The 19,762-nt window shown below is 40.2% G+C and overlaps 1 protein-coding gene across 1 annotated transcript in view; it reads left to right on the top strand.

Moving 5' to 3' along the window:
* Positions 1 to 19,762, top strand: part of LOC141298012 (double C2-like domain-containing protein alpha) — a 133,074-nt gene that overhangs the window by 32,482 nt on the left and 80,830 nt on the right. The window contains exons 2-4 of the mRNA XM_073828514.1: positions 6,815 to 6,894; positions 9,816 to 9,890; positions 12,162 to 12,271. Coding sequence (XP_073684615.1) covers positions 6,815 to 6,894; positions 9,816 to 9,890; positions 12,162 to 12,271 — 265 coding nt within the window. The remainder of the gene's footprint in view (positions 1 to 6,814; positions 6,895 to 9,815; positions 9,891 to 12,161; positions 12,272 to 19,762) is intronic.

Here is a 19,762-nt window from a genome sequence, read left to right as displayed (position 1 = left end):
TGGAAGAATGGCGTCATTGGTTAGAGGGGTCGGGGGTACCTTTCATAGTATGGACCGATCATAAAAACCTCGAGTATATCAGAACGGCTAAAAGATTGAACTCTAGGCAGGCTCGGTGGGCATTGTTTTTCGGACGTTTTAACTTTACTCTTTCGTACCGCCCGGGTTCAAAAAATGTCAAACCCGATTCTTTATCGCGAATTTTTGACCACTCCGATCGCCCGTCTACTCCCGAGAGTATTTTTCCTGAGACGCTTATCGTCTCAACTCTCACTTGGGAGGTCGAAACGAAGGTTAAATCAGCCTTAGAAGGGGTAACGCCTCCGGTCGCGTGCCCACCGAACCGTTTATTTGTGCCAGAGGAATTACGGTCCGAGGTTATTCAGTGGGGACATTGTTCTAATGTGGTTTGTCACCCAGGGGTTAATCGAACCTTACATATGGTCAAGCAACGATTTTGGTGGCCTCTCATGGCTCGTGATGTTCGCAGTTTTGTCTTGGCTTGCTCAGTTTGTGCCATTGGTAAGTCATCTAACAGACCCCCTGATGGGCTCCTTCAACCGCTGCCGGTCCCTTCGAGACCCTGGTCCCATATCGCTTTAGATTTTGTCACCGCCCTCCCGCCCTCCCAGGGCAACACGGTAGTTTTGACCGTGGTGGACCGGTTCTCGAAGGCGGCCCATTTCATTCCCTTGCCCAAATTACCCTCAGCCAAGGAGACAGCGGTGACTGTAGTTGACCACGTCTTTCGGTTACATGGCCTCCCGACGGACGTGGTCTCCGACAGGGGACCCCAATTTGTGTCCAAATTTTGGCAAGAATTCTGTAAATTGTTGGGGGCAACTGTTAGTCTCTCTTCAGGATTCCACCCTCAGACCAACGGTCAAACTGAGAGAGCCAACCAAGATTTGGAAAGAATGTTGCGATGTATGGTCAACAGAAATCCTTCCTCCTGGAGCCAACAACTCTCAATGGTGGAGTATGCCCACAATTCATTGCCAGTATCATCCACGGGCCTATCACCATTTGAATGTAGTTTAGGGTACCAGCCACCAATTTTTCCTAGTCTGGAATCCGAAGTCGCGGTCCCCTCTGCCCACGCCTTTGTCCAGAGGTGTCATCGCACTTGGACTAGAGCCCGTGAGACTCTACTCCAGGTGGGAGCGCGCACCAAGGCCAAAGCCGATCGCCACCGGTCGAGGCCTCCCGTATACGTCGTCGGTTCTAAAGTGTGGCTTTCTACTAAAAACATTCCACTCCGGTCCGTCTCGAATAAACTTGCTCCAAAATTCATTGGCCCATTTCCTGTCACCAAAATCATTAGTCCGGTGGCAGTCCGCCTCAAACTCCCTCCAGTATACAGGAGGATTCATCCCGTCTTTCATGTTTCCAAAATTAAACCCGTGGTTTTTGCACGTATTAATCCGCCTACCCCGGTTCCCCCACTGCCGCGACTCGTAGACGGGGAGACCACCTATTCGGTCAATCGTATTCTGGACTCTAGGCGGAGGGGACGCGGATACCAGTACTTGGTGGACTGGGAAGGTTACGGTCCGGAGGAGAGAAGTTGGGTGCCTGCCAGGGACATCCTGGATCACTCCCTTATTGATGATTACAATCAACAGGTAAGGGGTTCTGGGAACGTCGTGGGACGTTCCTAGGGGAGGGGGTACTGTCACGGTTCATGGATCTGCCGTGTTCTCTCGTCTCGTGATTTGTTGGTTTGTCATGTGATTGTGTGTGCTCGCTCAGCTGAGCTGCTAATCAGTCCGGCACAGGTGTTTCCCATTACCTTCAGCCCATATATACTCATCTCTCTCTCTCTCCCTCGTCCGATAGTTCATCTGGATGTCACAGTGTTGGGTTTGTCTTCGTGTTTGCTGGTCGTCTGAGTGGAGCTCTGCCTTGTTGGATTTCGTCGTGTCTTCGTTGTTTCACCAGGGATTATCCACCACGGGACTCACGCCACTTCACTGTCTGCCATCTGCCCCTGCCTCACCCAGCCGGGAGAACTACACCACCATCATTGACTGTGTTTCACTTCTGTTTCATTCCAATAAATCCTGTTTTCACCTGCAATTGCTTCCTCCATCTTTTCAGTATCGTCACAGTAGTCTGTATTCCCTAACAGAAGACCAGACCTTCAACACCATGAATCCAACAGGTATGGATCCCTTCCAAGAGCTGGTGGATTCCTTACGTAAAGTCCTCAGTGCATCTGCGACCACAGCACCACCGCCTGCACCCGTTTCCGCATCACCTGCTTCTTCAGCTCCCATCTACTCTGCCAGTCCCGCGATCAATCCAGCGCCCTACTCTGGCTTGGTGGAGGAATGCAGTGGGTTTCTACTCCAGTGTCTGCTCGCCCTTGAGATGCAGCTGCACCGATTTCCAACAGAGAGAGCTAAAATCTCCTTTATTCTGTCTCTTTTATCAGGTCGAGTGCTTCAGTGGGCAGAATCACAATGGCAGCAAAATGGACCCGCTACCCATTCACTTGACTCCTTTGTGACTCACTTCAGAGAAATCTTTGGATGACCTGTTGGCTATTCATCCGTGAGTGAACAATTATACCATCTACAACTAGGCAAAAGTCCTATCCAAGACTATGCAATCCGTTTCTGTACCCTAGCTGCCTCAAGTGGATGGAACGAGCGCTCCCTGATCACGACCTACGGCCAAGAACTGGAACCCTCACTGCGGCTGCATCTCGTGGCATATGACGACACCCTCGGGCTTGAACACTTCATACAACTTTCTATCAGAGTAGCTAACTGGATAAAGGGCTGTATGGAGGTTAATTTCTACCAAAACCCCCATTCTCTATCTCCGCAAGCCAGAGCTTCCCAGCCCTCCAGAACCAGAATCTGAGACCATGCAGATCGATTACTCCCGTCTATCCTTGGCCGAGCGCCGTCATCGTCTGACCCAGGTCTTATGTTTGTACTGTGGCCAGAATGGGCATGTCTGAAGGATATCCATCCTCCTAGGCCCATGGTGAGTGTTGTTTCCTATTCCTCTGCAAAGGCACAGCCACTCACCACTGTTTTTCAGCTCACTTCTCTCCATCACTCTGTTTCAGTACACACCCTCCTTGACCCTGGGTCAGCCGGAAACTTCATCTCTGAGGATCTCTGCAACCAACTCCAACTTAAAAAAAAGTAAATGACATCCAGTACAAGATCCAATCCATCACTGGTAGTCCCCTCGGCCAAAGAAAGGTTCGATACTGTGTGGGTCCTCTTCAACTGCAAGTCGATCAGCTCAATACCGAAGAGATCTGTCTGCTGGTTCTGGAGAATTCCACCGCTGGGATTGTTCTAGGGCGCCCGTGGCTCGTTTTGCATGACCCCACCTTATCATGGACCACCGGCGAAGTCCTGTAGTGGGGTAAGGAATGCTTCTCCAGATGTTTCCCTCAGATACCCCAACCTGTAATCCAGAATCCTATACTCCCGCTTCATGCCACGTCTATCGAGAGACCTGTTGAGAAGCTTTCCGTGCAGATACCATCAGAATATTCCCACTTCAGTGACGTGTTCTGCTCAAAACGAGCCACGTGGTTTCCACCTCACCGACCATGGGACTGTGCAGTAGAGCTTTTGCCTGGTGAACCAGTGCCCAGAGGCAAGATATATCCACTCTCCATGCCTGAACAGAAGGCCATGGAGGAGGCACTGCAACAAGGATACATCCGTCCATCTACCTTCCCTGCTACTTCCAGCCTTTTCTTTGTTGGCAAGAAGGACGGAGGCTTGCGGCCCTGCATAGATTACGGGGCACTTAACAACATCACTGTCAAATATCGTTATCCCCTTCCTCTCGTCCCTGCCGCTGGAGCAACTTCGTGGAGCCCGCATCTTTACCAAGTTGGACCTAAGGAGTACATACATCCTCATTCAGATACGTGAGGGGGACGAATGGAGGACCGCTTTTGTCACTCCTACAGGCCACTATGAGTACCTGGAGGATGGAACAGTCTACTCTGTAAGGGAAATCTGAACTCCCGACGTTGTGGTGGCTGGCTAGAGTACCTGGTTGACTGGGAGGGTTACGGCCCAGAAGAGAGGTTATGGGTCCCCAGGGATGACATCTTAGACCCAAATCTTCTCACCGAGTTTCATGCTACTCATCCACAATGCCCAGCACCATGGGGTCGAGGTTGTCCACCATGACGCTAAGGCATTCGGCCCACAGGAGCGGGCCGTGGAAGAGGGGGTTCTTTCACGGTCACACCAGGCTCTTCCACCACTCAGCTCACTCTCAGAGGAAAACAGTTTGAAGAGACTCAAGGGAAAGTCAGCAGGATTAATCTGTTGAGCTGGGGGGTGTTCCATAAAACAAGTTTACCAAATAAGCCAGGCTTATTTCAGTTAGTCTGACTTATTGTCACTTGATTTGGCTCAAAATAAGTCAGACTAACTGAAATAAGCCTGACATATTTGGTAAGCTTGTTTTATGGAACACCCCCCAGGTTTCAGATCACTAAAAAACAACAAAAACAAAACATCTGTTAACCTATTCATATCAAGAGCATCTATAATAAATAAATAAATAAATACACACACACACACACACACACACACACACTACCAGGCAAAGGACATGTAATATCTGAAACTAATAATTATTGTTTAGCACTATATTACTAATAAACGTGATGTAAACATACAATCAGTGTAAGCAGTCATATTACTTTTACACCCTACTGTTATACACTAAAATAAATAAATAAATATGATCCTACAATCATAAACATATTGTCATAAATGCATCTTACAGTCATAAACGCATAGTTTTCTAGAACATTAAAAATATCCTGGCATCGTGAGAGATGCAATGCAATCAAATGTACTTCATAATGTTTCATTTGATATAGTCAGGAATTATAGTTTGGAATAAGTCTAACTAGTAGAATGTGTACACGTTTTGTCAAAGTAAATAACAGCGAAAGCAAGTAGAGAAATAAAAGTAAGACTTACTCATGTAAATGTCTCCTCCTGCTGGGTTTGCCTCGCATCGCGTCCTTCTTTTGATCGAGGTAAATATAAGTCTTATTCCTCACAGCGCGTCCTCTTTCAGAAACGAACTGTAACCAGGATGAACTTGAAAAGTCGTGTTGCTTTGTTTGTGGTGATGTGGGAGTTTCCTTGCATGCAGATACTCCGATCCTTGCCACGCTTGTAGCACATGGCTAATTTTAATATCAAAAGATCATAGCTCGTAGGCGTGATCAAATTAAAAATAATTAGCTGTAACTGGATAGACTAGACATCTCCTTGGTTTCATATGGATTACTTTATCACAGAATATTTGTTTTCAATAAAACATACTTATTTTAAAAGCATACATACCAAGCTTTCTGTAGATACCACTTTTCTGTTTGTGTGCCGAGTATTCACCGAGTTTGAATGATTTAAGTGACGCATTTCTAAAAGCAGTTCGCGGAGACAGAGAACAGAGAAATCACCCTGTTTGTTTTCTTTATTCTAAAAAAAGCACAAAGTTCTGTTGCTCTTGTGAGTGTGCACAAATAAAAGTACACACTTAACAGTTTCCAATGATGTATAGCTCTAATTTGTATGACTGAAACCGACAGAGTATTTTTAGTGTCTTTTGCACTGATCGTACAAAAAGTAAGCTGGTCACGCCGGCGTGACCGTTGACCCCAGGGAGTTAACTTTCTGCTTTATTCTTAAAAATATTTAACCCAGTTAAATCAATACCAATGCCTGGGGAGAGCTGAGAAGGAATTCAGGCTGATCTCATGATAATTCATGTTTTTTATGTAAAATGTGGTTCTACAAAACATATATTTACTTACATTTTCACAGGTACTAAAAAAGTACAATACTGACATATTTACAGCATCTAAACGTAAAAATACTTACGTATTTTCAGCATTTTAACTTACAAAACTGACATATTGATGACATCTAAAAAAAGTAATACTTACGAATATTGAAATTGTGGTATTAATTTTATTACTATTGTATTCGGTTGTCATAGTAATGGCTTTATGTTTTCAATTGCATTATTAAATTGTTTAATCGTTTACTTAATATTAAATGATAACATTTCATTCTGTGTGATTTCTGCTTCCACTCTGCAGGAAGTAGGTCGACATAATGTCAAACAAGACACTTTGAACCCTTAAAATTAATAACATTACTGCAGTCGTTTAACCATTATTTGTCATGTAATATTGACTTTGTTTTCCAAGGGACATAAATGGTGTTTTCTCCAACATGCTATGACTAAACATAGAACCATAAAATACACCAAAAACGCAACATAATTACGAAGGGAATCAAGTTTATTCCTGAGCTGTAATCCAAATCTTCAGAATGAAAAAGAAACAAATCCAAACCTTTATTTGTCGATCTCCATCCTGAGCAGTGAGTGACCGACGTTGTGGCTAGAAGGGATTCTTTTAAACTACACCTTTTTTCAAGCTCCTTATAGCCTGTTTTAGACCAAAATATTTGATGGGTGGAAAATTCCTGGTCATTGGCCCCAAGGAAGCATGATCAAACCCTATTAATTTCAGCGGAAATATGCCTGACAGGACTGACAGGATACTAACATGCTCGATTTTGGCTTGAGAGTGGAAACATGCTATTGGTTTATGTTCATTACTTCCACCTCTCACTGGTTGTGGTTGTCATCTCTATGTGTCTTTGTAAAGTTTACACAGAACAAAACAGAAAGTAAACTGTTTAAGTATAAGCCTATATTCGATCAATGTTTAAGTTTAACGAAATCTTTATTAAACTTAGATTGGTCCACTGATATGTTGGTTCATTTGTGTCAGCATCATTGGGAACCCTAGAGTTCGAACTGCTCTATGAGACTGTTACAAGTTCTCTTCACTGCACCATTATTAAGGCAAAGGTAACTACATATTATATATTTTTTCATATAAAGAGTTGTCTGTCTTGTATTGGGAAGGTATGTGATATTGTAGCATAATGCATAATCTGTTAAAGGGGTCATCGGATGCCCATTTTCCACAAGTTAATATGATGCTTTAGGGTCCTAATAAAAAGTTTGTAATATACTTTGATTAAAAATTCTCTATGGTAGTGTAAAAAAACACTCATTTTACCTGGTAAAAAAAATGCCTCTGTTTTCAGCAAGCGATATCAGTACCTGGCCCTTTAAATGATATGAACCTCTGCTCACCCCGCCCCTCAGTTCTGTGGGGCGTGTCATTACATAGAACACGGGGACAACAGTCGGGGGTATAGTTGTATAGTTTGGGGAAAAATGGCACTGGGGGGGCTTTCAAGACACTGTACAACCCCATCCATTTAAAATTTAATTTAAGAACCGGAGTTGGAACCGAAACAATATACTGGACGTGTCTGAATGGTTAGTAAACTTAATGTCACTTTGATTTATCTTTGTATGTACTGGCAGGGTAGAGTACTGAGAGAGATACGAATGCGATGTATTTACTGAGGTATAGAGACGAGCTCCATGTGTTTACTGAGGTATAGAGACGAACTCCATGTGTTTACTGAGGTATAGAGACGAACTCCATGTGTTTACTGAGGTAACTTTATAGCTGATTGAATGAGAGCAAAAAAGTGATCGGTTAACATAACTTACCCCGTCCTAATATTGAAATACATAAATGTGAGTGTTATGGTCTTTACTCATACGCAGTTGCGGGCTGTAAACACTTTCGCAGGTATTGCGTTAATGTTACCATTCTTAATGCAGTTATAACTGATCCAAAACTATTTAAAATAATTGTACATGACTTCTTAATCATTAACAGACACCGTTTTTAACCATCTAGCATTAAGCTTAGTTTTGTAATGTAGTTTTGCCACAACAGTCACAGTTTGTAAATAGACAATCACTTTAATGCATTGTTCATTATAAATGTGCGATTAGGAATTATATTGAGACGGATGTACATAGAGAAGACGACAAAACCATGTTCTCTGAGAGTGTAAGTTACACTTTAGCCGCATTCATCGTGAAACGTGCTAACTTTAGCACATTATTTAAAAGGCGATTAGCAAAGATTCATAGAAAAATAAATTACACTCACTTCTTCTGGTGAAGATGAATCAGGAACACGAATAGTTACAGACTGTAATGCCAAGCCAGCAGAGGGAGCCATCACCCGAGTACTGACTGGGCGCTCATTCTGCTGCTTCTACATTCACTTCCTGTTTGGGACTACTTTAGCAGAGTGCAAGTGCTTTCGTATTGCAAAGTATTGCCAGTTTATCCTGCCTTACTGAGCATTTTCTCGAAATTCCTGTTTGTTTGCACGTGTATGACTCTGCCTCGTCCTCTGACCATTGATTTCACGGATTACCCCTTTCTGGATTGTTTGCTGATGTGGACTGATTTCTTGGTTTGACTTCCTTGCCTGGTTACTCACTTTCGCTTTACGGATACTCCTTGGACTGTTGAACCGTTGGACTGCCTTACGGTTTTTGACCCTCTGCCTGCTTTTACGTGTATGCTTGTTGTTGTTTGTAATAAACTTCTGCATATGGATTCGAACGCAATCTCAGTGTCTTCGTCACACAGACCCATTTTTCAGCAGCAGCTTCGCAAAAACTGCTTTATACTGACCCTCATTTTTAAAGCAGTATGGTGAGAAATGATTTGTGTAAACATGAACCCATTTAGGTAGATCGCCAGCCACATTCCCTCAGTGCCGTCAGTTTACTTCTGACTCTGGGCGGGTCTATGCTAAAACACTACTGTCTATCAACTATTGCAGGAATGGCCTCTGTCAGTGTTACGCCACAATGACAGGCATCTGAGAATGGCTCGATATGAGAAGAGGCAAATTATTTTACTTAATTAAAAGAAAACTACTGGGTGGATCTTTGTCATTCTAGGGTGGTTGTGTACACACACTCCCAACACACATTTCAGTTCAAACAGCTTGTAAAAGTGCATGTGGCACCCGATGACCCCTTTAAATATGTGTTTATATTTTTTATTATTATTTATATTTTTTTACTTATCTTTTTCTGTTTGCCATCATGTTTAGGACATACACCAAAGATGGATCATACTGTTTTTTTTTTAGCCGTAGTGCCCCCTATTATTAAAATTTTATGAAACTTAGTGTGCATCCTCAGAATGTCCTGTTGTCTATGTGTACCAGGATTAAATAAACTTGACCTATATTTGCTGATGATCCATAATGTTCAACTCATAAAAATAGGTGTTGCCTGACCAATTAATTAACTTGATTTTCTTAACTTGATTCTCTTTGAGCAATCAAAATTTTGGGTATGAGTGTTTGGTGATGATGTGTGCCAGGTTGGTAATTAGTTGAACAGCCTAAGAGCTTTCAAATTGGTGGAAACGTTTTTATGATGGAAATGAATCTGTCTAAAATGAATCGACGAACGTTACTTTGAGATTTAGACCAGATTCAGAGGAGAAAAATAATTTTTAATCTAGCCCACATTTGCAGTGTTATTATGGAATAAAGACACTTATGATAGCACCATATAGTGTTTTGCTTACCTGAGTAGTGGGTATAGTTTGGGGTCTTGGTTATTTATCGTCTCTGATGCCCACACTTCTATGGCAGAAAATAATAATTAATCTGTTATGTCATAAAATTATGTCAGTTTTACACAAACAATATTTTAGACAAATGATGCATGTATTTATATTCATAAAAGATGAAAACAGTAACATTTACAAAAAATGGCCCTGTTATAGACAATAGAGGATACCTTAATGTTCATTATTTGGTTTATCACCATTTTCTCTTTCTCTTCTTTATTTTGTCTGCATTGTCATACTCCCTTCAATGTACACAGGGTCTGAAGCCCATGGATTTTAACGGTTTGGCTGACCCTTATGTGAAGTTACACCTGCTTCCTGGTGCCTGCAAGGTCTGGTCTCCTCTTTTTTTCACTCTTGCACTTGTTTATTACTTTAAAACGTAATTTTTTTTACAAAGAGAAGATGAAACCAGATAGTGTATTTCTTTGATTCATCAATGACATTGTTCAATAATCTGTAAAACAATTTAGAGTGATAGAGTGAGTGAAAGAAAAATTACTTTTTTAGCTGTCAACCAAGTGATTGCTCAGACTGACAACTCTTGCATTCTCTATAGAAAAGATGCGCAAAACTGGAAGATTAGTGCTCATCCACTAGGAGCTTATTACTTCTTACTTGTTACTTGTTATTTTACATTTGTCAGGTATGCAAGAGTTTTCTTCTTTCACAAAAAAAAAAAAAAATGTCTCATTTGATTGGGAGGATTTAGCAGCAAGCTCCATGAACTGATCTAAGTGTTTCAGATAAGAGAGCCATACACAATGTGCAGTGCTGTAGGTCCCCTAGCCCAGGTTTGAAAACCACTGCAAACGATAAACATTTTAAACAGTAGTATGCTGCAGTATGTAGCTATCACATTAAATTGCTTATGTTCAGCAAAGGGACATCCAGTTTTCATCTCTGAAATAAATACAGCTATTTTGCCTTTAAAAAAAAAAGTTTGCTCAAGCAGGGACAAATTAGGGGCCAGTCAACTTGTAGGCCATTTGCCATTAATTTTATAGTTACTATAATTAATTTTATAATTTATAATTTTATAGTTACTATAATTAATTTTATAGTAGAACATAAAATATTAAGAAAATTTAAAGGAAGGTTAGGTTGCACCAATTGTGCTACTATATAATACAAAATATATACATACCCAATGTAATTTCTGCTGCTGTCTGTCTGCATCAGTCTTTTTAGCTGTTAGATCCTGAACATGCTGGGGTAAGGAAGTTATGTTAATAGTACCATACATTGATCAGGCATAACATTATGACCACTGACATGTAAAGCGAATAACACTGATTATCTCTTCATCACTGCACCTGTTAGTGGGTGGGATATGTTAGGCAGCAAGTGAAAATTTTATTAGAAGCAGGAAAAATGGGCAAGAGTAAGGGTTGGCTGAGTTTGACAAGAGCCAAATTGTCATGGCTAGACGACTGGGCCAGAACATCTCCAAAACTGCAGCTCTTGTGGGGTGTTTTCAGTCTACAGTGGTCAGTATCATCAAAAGTGGTCCAAAGAAAGGAAAAGTAGTGAACCAGCGACAGGGTCATGGGCGGCAAAAGCTCATTGATGCACGTGGGGAGCGAAGTTTGGCCAGTGTGGTCTGACCCAAAAGACAAGCTACTATAGCGCATATTGCTCAAGAAGTTAATGCTGGTTGTGATAGAAAGGTGTCAGAATAAACAGTGCATAGCAGTTTGTTGCGTATGGGGCTGCATAGCCGCAGTCCAGTCAGGGTACCCATGCTGACCCCTGTCCACTGCTGAAAGCACCAACAGTGGGCACGTGAGCATCAGAACTGAACCACGGAGCAATTAAAGAAGGTGGCCTGGTCTGATAAATCACGTTTTCTTTTACATCACATGGATGGCTGGGTGTGTGTGCGTCACTTACCTGGGGAACACATGGCACCAGGATGCACTATAGGAAGAAGACAAGCCGGCAGAGGCAGTGTGATGCTTTGGGCAACTTTCTGCTGGGAAACCTTGGGTCCCGCCATCCATGTTGATGTTACTTTGACACATACCACCTACCTAACCATTGCTGCAGACCATGTACACCCTTTCATGGAAACGGTATTCCCTGGTGGATGTGGCCTCATTTAGTGTGATGATGCACCCTGCCACAAAGCAAAAATGGTTCAGGAATGATTTGAGAAGCACAACAATGAGTTTGAGGTGTTGACCAAATTCCCCAGATCTCAATCCAATCAAGCATCTGTGGGATGTGCTAAAGAAACAGAGGTCCGATCTGTGGAGGCCCCACCTCACAACTTACAGGACTTAAAGGACCTACTGCTAACATTTTGGTGCCAGATAGCAAAGCACACCTTCAGGGGTCTAGTGGAGTCCATGCCTCGATGGGTCAGAGCTGTTTTGGCAGCAAAGGGGGACCAACACAATATTAGGAAGGTAGTCTATCTATCTTAAACCTTTCAGTTTCATTTCAGTTTCAGTTTCAATTTTCAAGCTAACCTAAAGTTTGTCTTAAAGAACGTTTTATCTAGTGTTGAACCATCCTTATTCAGCTGATGCAGCTATACTTTATGATTTTTCCTCTTAATATTTATTGTAAGTGAATTATTCCAATATTTTCTATCCAAGGCCAGTAAACTGAAGACGAAAACTGTAAGGAACACCTTGAATCCAGTGTGGAATGAAATGCTCACATACTCTGGTATCACAGTGGAGGACATGTACAGAAAAACTCTCAGGTAAATTAATCACCCCCTCATGCCACTTTCCTTCATCACCAGTCATTAAAGAAATATATCAAGTTAAACAGAACTCAAGCTTTATAAAACAGAATCAGTGTAAATCACCACAAAAATTTTAGACTTGTTTGTTTGGGGGAAAAACAGCTAATTTTGCTTTTGTAATGCACTTACAATTGAGGTCTATGGATGGATGGGGTGCTGCAGAAAAACATTGAAAATATAATGTTACACATTTTCAAATGTACCAGTACAGCCAGTGTGCATTACTTACCAGCCCAGTGCGTGAAGTTTAATTCAAACTTATGTCATGACCTTAGTAATAGTTTATCAGTCTTTCATATAATAAGGAAAAATTTAATTTTCTGTAAAGTTTACAACAAACTCCATATTTTTTTTTTTATTATTTATAAAATTAACTTCTTTAAAGCTAACACTGTCACACTCTTTACAGTTTACTTAAGTAGTTTATTTCACAGTGAATACAAATGCATCACAGCAGAATTCTGTCAGTTTTCTCGTCATTTTTTTCATATAAAATAGCTAACCTTTGTCTTACTAATGTTATTTTGTTGCTAGCATTTTATGCATTTTAAACTGTCATGCATTCACTGCATTTTATTAACTTGTTTGTTTTCTTCACACATTGCTCGTCTCATATTTCATTTTGAGGTTTGACAGTGTTGTCTCCTTGGTAAACAAGTACAATTATATTGCATTAAACTTTTACTGAGGACAAAACTGTTGGCCCTGGTGGACACTGACACCACAGCTAAGAAACAGCATTGAGAAGCATTGAGCTTGAGAAGCGGGTTGGGGACATTCATATATGATACAATACAACACATTTTCACACAATAATTACTCAAATAGTTAATAATAATCAATCATTACAATCTATACATAAACAACATCTAAAAAGTATCAAGAATAAATGATAAAGCCAAGATAGCCCCTGGGACATAAAAGTGCATAAAGATTACAAACATCATTTATTAATTTAGTCAGTTAGGTATTTAACTTGGAAAATTCCTTTAATCTTATCATCATTGGTACTGTGTATTATCTGTGTTTTTCTTTATTTATCTCTCTGTTATCACTCACTGCATCTTTCTCTCTCAGCTGTTGTGACAGATTAAGGTCATCATTGCATCTGGGAGGCATTTACTTACAAACCCATACAAAATATAGGAATTGTTTTCACCAGGCTCAAGTTTCTGCATGACATTGTGCACTGTTTTGATAGCTAGAGGCAGGAGAGTGTTGATCTGAGGGTTAAATTAGATTGGATCAGACGGATGAAAAAAACATGTTTACCAGAGGACACATTCAGGATTAAGCAAAGGTTTTCAGTACTTACCCAAATTCCCATGCATTTCATCCCAAAACACATGATTTTATAGCTTGTTTAAATAGACTCTCAATTTTTATAATTAGTGAAATTTTATTATTTAGTAATTACATAATAATATTCTTATCATTCATTCTTTTAGGCAGGTGACCCATTTAATTATTTTGAAGTTAAAATGCTCGCACTGCAAAAAATGCTTTTCTTACTTAGATTTTTTGTCTTGTTTCCAGCCAAAATATCTAAAAATTCTTGAATCAGGAAGGATTTTCCTGATTCAAGGAAATCCTTCCTGATTCAAGATATTTTAGATATTTTGGCTGGAAACAAGACAAAAAATCTAAGTAAGAAAAGCATTTTTTTGCAGTGCGTCCTGTTCTGTGTGACTTTAAGCGCCATAATAAACTAATTTCAAAGGACTGTAAACAAGGCTAAACATCTAAATGTTGTAATGAATAAAATCTCTTTAACTGTAATTTTAAATGTCAAATGTTCTCACAAACAGCATGAGACTAATGTAGACTCAACAGCAGGGCTTTACTGAAAAACAACAGGTGAGGTGATGCATGCCTTGTAAAGCCATGACCGATTTATGAGACTCACTGATACACTTAAAGTGCATATTGCAGGTTAAAACATTTTTCGAGATAAACATATATTCTTGTATGAAAATACTATACGAACCGTTAATGCAGGATTTGAAAATATTTTACAAGACGTAAGGGCACAAATTTAGACGATTTCCTTGACCGCTCTCAAAAACAGCTTTTTTTTCATACCGCGTCATATGACGTCACGAGAGGGAGTCGTTCGCCAAGCTCTGTTGCTATTCAGTAGGAGCAGTCGTGAGTTAGTGTGTTTAGTTATTTTTAATTTCAATTGATCATCGTCATGGTAAATTATTGTGTTTATGGAGGCTGTACAAACTCCAGCCTGTAAGGACATCATGTCCATGGGTTTACTTGCAATAAAAAGAACAGTGCTATTTTCCGTATCTGGGTGCGTTTGTGCGGGTAAAGAGACGGGCCTATACTACTGCATCTGCTTCGAAAAACGCGTTCACTTTACACCGGAGGATTATCATCCCGGCGATATGATACAGTTCAACATGGGATGCCGAAGCAAGAACCAAGTGAGGCTCAAAGCTGGTGCGGTTCCTTTGGTGCACACAGCACCTTCATCGGGTCCGCTGTCCTGTCAGACTGTGGTTCGTCCGAAGCCGTCAGAGATGCAGCTCGACGAAAACGTGAACTGTGCACCGTAAGTCTTGTTTTTTCTTCTCATAACTTCTCATAACGTACTCGGTTACTTTTGTAACCTCGGTTTCCTGAGATACGGAACGAGTACTGAAAGACGCTTTGGGGAGAAATCCTTTTTCTCCGAGACTGAAGCATTTTTAATAACGCAGTGTTACTGCACGGCCATTGGTTCATTTGCGTTTCGCCATAGGATCTCAGGTTACTTCGACTGAAGCGACGACTGAGTCGTGCAGCTACATAGCACGGCCAGCAACGCAGTACTCGTTCCGTATCTCAGGGAACCGAGGTTACGAAAGTAACCAAGTACGTTCCCTTTCGATACTTCACTCCTACTGCGTCTGAAAGACGCTTTGGGGAACCAGTACAATCCCGCCGTTGCTATGGTAGAGGAACGACTAATAATGGCCCAAGCACCTAGGGGCTAGTCCGGGCCATCCTGCTCAATCGGGATAACCCAATAAGCGACCGTTCCAGGGAGATAGTACAGTTTGGAGCTTGCAAGAGGGCCAAGACATATAACATATTAACTAGGTACCGGTTAACTGGCTATCCACTTACGCAGAAAAAATCCGAGCCTGTAAGGTCGGGGCATCCAGATTATAAAATCTAGCAAATGTGGACGGCGAAGCCCAGCCAGCCGCCGCACAAATTTCTGCAGTAGAAACACCACAGGACGAGGCAATGCCTCTAGTCGAGTGGGCCCTAACTCCCATGGGGCATTGCAGACCCAATGAAGAGTATGCCAGCATGATAGCTTCTACTATCCATTTGGATAACCTCTGTTCTGTGACCAAAAACCCCTTGGTGCGGCCACCGAAACATACAAACAGCTGTTCCGACTGTCTGAAGGAAGCAGATTGTTCCACATAGCTCCTCAATGCCCTAACAGGACAAAGGAGGTAAAAGTCTTGGTCTTGTTCCGAGGGAGGAAGCGCCAAAAGAGTGATAACTTGATCTCTGAAAGGGGTCGAGAGACTCTTTGGTATATAACCACGCCTTGGTTTCAGGATGACCTTGGAGTCCCTTATCCAACAGCTCTTGAAGGAAAGACAATATCACTGATATGTCACATACAGATCTGGCCATTAAAAATGCGTCTATTTTCACGCGGCAGCCTGCAATTCAGCACGCGTGGCCACGCGTCGGCCTGCAGGGGCTTTTTCAGGGTTTTTTAAAACGTTGTTGCGCTTCATATAATATCCACCAGGTGGCGCAAGGAACAACATTCTGTGGCCAAACCCTGCACAAAGAGGGCTATTTGGACAGTATTTATGTCTGTTGTTTCAATATCTGGCGCCATAATCGGTAATTCATTCTGCATGTAACGGCAAAGTATTTATAATTTCGTTTCCTTTTTATAAAGTTAATTTTGAAAAAATTTATTGGAGCATTTTTGTTCGTTAAACGTAAGCTTTTTGTTTCTTAAAGACCAAGCGGCAGACAGTGAGTTGACCTATACTCTGTGTTTCAATTTGCCTTCTCAAATCATGAATTGGCTAAAATAAAATCCATAGATGTAAAATAAAAGATATAAATAATAATAGACATAAATATGCGCTATATCCAATCGTTTGTGCGAGAGTGCAAAACACATTTTTAGGACATGAAGGCTCAAGCTCGATCATTTTTTTTCAGTGGAAAATATTTAACCGTTATTTTTTTTTGTCAGACATGATAAATAAATATGTAGAAAGAATTAAATTACTACTTAACGAAAAAAAACAAATAGAAAACAAAAACTGTTTTTATTATGTAGCTAGTCCGTAAAGATGCATTTCTCTCTAAAGGCGTGCGTCCAACGAGGATATGAGGGGGATTGTTAACTGCATCATCACTGACTCAGAAAACAGTAGTTTCTAAATAAATAATTAAAATATTTCCTTACTATTAGACAGTCATGGTATTTACTTTTGCCAGTGTTTTGTGGTAAGCTTTAAACACGGAACCCTTCCAAGCTGTACTGAACGTGCGCTCAATGCTGCTGACAGGACCGTCATGGTAGCCTGGTCTCGTGTTTCCTCCAGCGCTGCAATTTTTTTTAAATCACCATTGAATGTCTAAAATATAATTTTAGCCCGCATTTGATCTTTGACGGACTAAAATGCAGGGCTATAATACGTCTTAAAAGTGGAACATGGAAATATAATGGATGTAGGCTACTGCGAAAAAAGTTTTATACTCGACATTGTTTCCAAATGGTTAAATGTGAGATTCTGGAAATGAGAATTAAATTTAGCGTGTCGGGTCGGGAAGAAAATTATTCTAAGTGGGTATATATAGGCTATATATTCTAAGGGTGTATATATATAGTTAGTATATAGCGGGAGCGGGTGGAGGCGGAAGAAAATGGGAGCGGGACTAGAAAAGCACTTTGTTACAGCCTATAGACTATTCAGATACTTCAACATCAAATAAAAAGTTATTCATAAGCAGGAGCAGTTTCATTATTGTTTTCTTTTCTTTTTTCCTGATGAACTTTTATTAGACTGCATTGTCCCCAACCGACAACCGACGTCGTTAAGTTATTATTAACCGAGAAGATTGTGTTAAATATTTAAATTTGAACTGATTGGTGGCTGTGACACATTAAAAACAGCTAAATTCGTTTTCGGGGATTAATTTCACACAAGCAAAAAGCAGCATAAACATCAGAACATCATGCGTAGAGCTTGTGCGCAGAGAAAAACCTAAGCTGTAGCCTATATAAAATAAATAAATATGCCCATATGTGAAATATATTTTTCTGAATGAATAATAAATTAACAAAACAAAAGAGAAAAAAATATCAAGTACAAAATTACAAAATACATTATACATTTCAACATTTTAAACCAACAGCAAATGAAGATTTGCATGTTTGAGAGGTAGCTCGTCTTTTTCATACCATTTATACAATTTAAGATACACTTTATTTGATTGATTTGTGTAAGAGGAGAAATATAAACTATAGTTTGGAGTGTTCAATTATTTTATGTATTATTAGTAGTAGTAGTATTTTCTTTAGATTTCTTTTTGCGTTTTTTGTGCTGTACATTATGGTGGCGCGCTGCCCATGCAGTTTTTTTTTTTTTTTTTTTTTTTTTTTTTGTGGTTGTACACAAATAAAAGAAATATGTAAAATAGCCTAGTTTTGAACAATGCCTAATTCTTAAACGAGTATTGCAAGCTGTATCCACATTTATAATGGAAAAAAATCAAGTGATCCTGTCGGTGCCGTGGGCAGTTACACATTACTAACTCCGCAACTTTCATCTTCAGAACAAAATACATTATATATTTCAACGTTTTAAAGCAACATCAAATTAATATATGCATGTTTGAGAGGTAGTTCGTCTTTTTATTACCATATGTACAATTTTAGATACACTAAAAATTGATTTGAGTAAAGAGGAGAATTATAAACTATACTTTTTGTAGTGTTAAAATTATTTTATTTATTTATTATTATTATTATTATTGTTATTATTATTATTATTATTATTATTATTATTATTATTATTATTATTAAGATTTGTTTTTTGTGATTTTGGTGCTGTACATTCTGATTGCGAGCTGCCCATGCCCTTTATTTTTTCTTAAAAAATAATTGAAGGAAAAGGGACTGTTTACATTTAAACCGAAGTTCTTCCGGCTGTGTCAGGGTGGACATACTGGACTGTAACATTGAGTGCGTTTACATGGACCCTCTGAATGCGATTATGATGAGATTTTGGCAATAATGCGATTAAACTTTTCCTCATGTAAACGCAGTACTTCGATTAAACTCATAATCGCAGCAAGAATAATCGGATTAACATAGGTGGCGCACGCCGATTTTAATCGAAATATACAGGCATGTAAACACCTTAATCGCAGTATTGCTGCTTTGACCAGAGTGCGCATGTGCTCGTGACTTTACACGAAGACATGCCACACACCTGCAGACAGGGATGGCGCTACACAGGGGCTAGGGGCTATAGCCCCGTTAGAATTTTGAATATCCCCGGTTTAGCCCCCCAAGCAGCTGAGATGGAAGAGTGCTGTCCCGTGCTGTTTGCACATAGGCCTATCTGTCACAATAATCTGCAACACGCGTCATGTGAGCGCAGTTTAGGCTACATTTAATTCATTAAAACATCACTAAGATTGATATGATGTGGTGTTAATTCGTTTAATGTTTAAATTAAGTGTAAAGTATGCACAGTTCTGATTACGCATTCATATGAATTATGTTAACGTTGAGCGTGCAATCCAGTCTCAGGGAGCGCATGGTGCTGTCCAGTTTTGGAGTCTTTCCTTTCCTTTGTCTTTTTCCTTTTGCAAAGGTTTTTGCGTTGTCTTGTGTAGAGCCCTAAATGGCTGACATCTTATTAGAATTCTTGGTAAGAGTCTGGACTGACTCCGACCTGAGTCCGTCTTTTTGTCCACTTCTCCCAGAACAGCTTATGCTACTTTTCAGCTATTAAAATAGTTCAGTTTTATATATAGGCCTAATAGCAATGTTATTATTTTTCGTTTCGGTTATTACGTTAATTTAGAAAAACATTTGGAGCATTTTTTCCCCGTTAAATATAAGTTTTTTTTAGACCAAGCGACCAGCGGCAGAACATGAGTTGTTATGCTTGATCAATTTAGCCTTCTTAAATCATGGCTACTTGCCTAAAATATAATCTATAAATATTAAACAGTTCAAGCATATTTAAATGTTAGTTTAAACGTTAAACCTATAGATGTGCGCTGTTAGACTAATATCCTACAGGATATCGTTTATGCGGAGAGTGGAGACTACCGCGCGCTTTACAGGACATATTGTATTGCAAACATCTTAAAATACGCCGACTTTTTTGCTCGTAAAGGTAAGAATAATAGGCTACATTATTCGTAACTGTAATAGGGTCTACGTTT

Source organism: Garra rufa, chromosome 22 (genome assembly GCF_049309525.1).
Source record: "Garra rufa chromosome 22, GarRuf1.0, whole genome shotgun sequence".
Classification (NCBI taxonomy): domain Eukaryota; kingdom Metazoa; phylum Chordata; class Actinopteri; order Cypriniformes; family Cyprinidae; genus Garra; species Garra rufa.
This window is presented reverse-complemented; position numbering and strand designations above follow the sequence as displayed.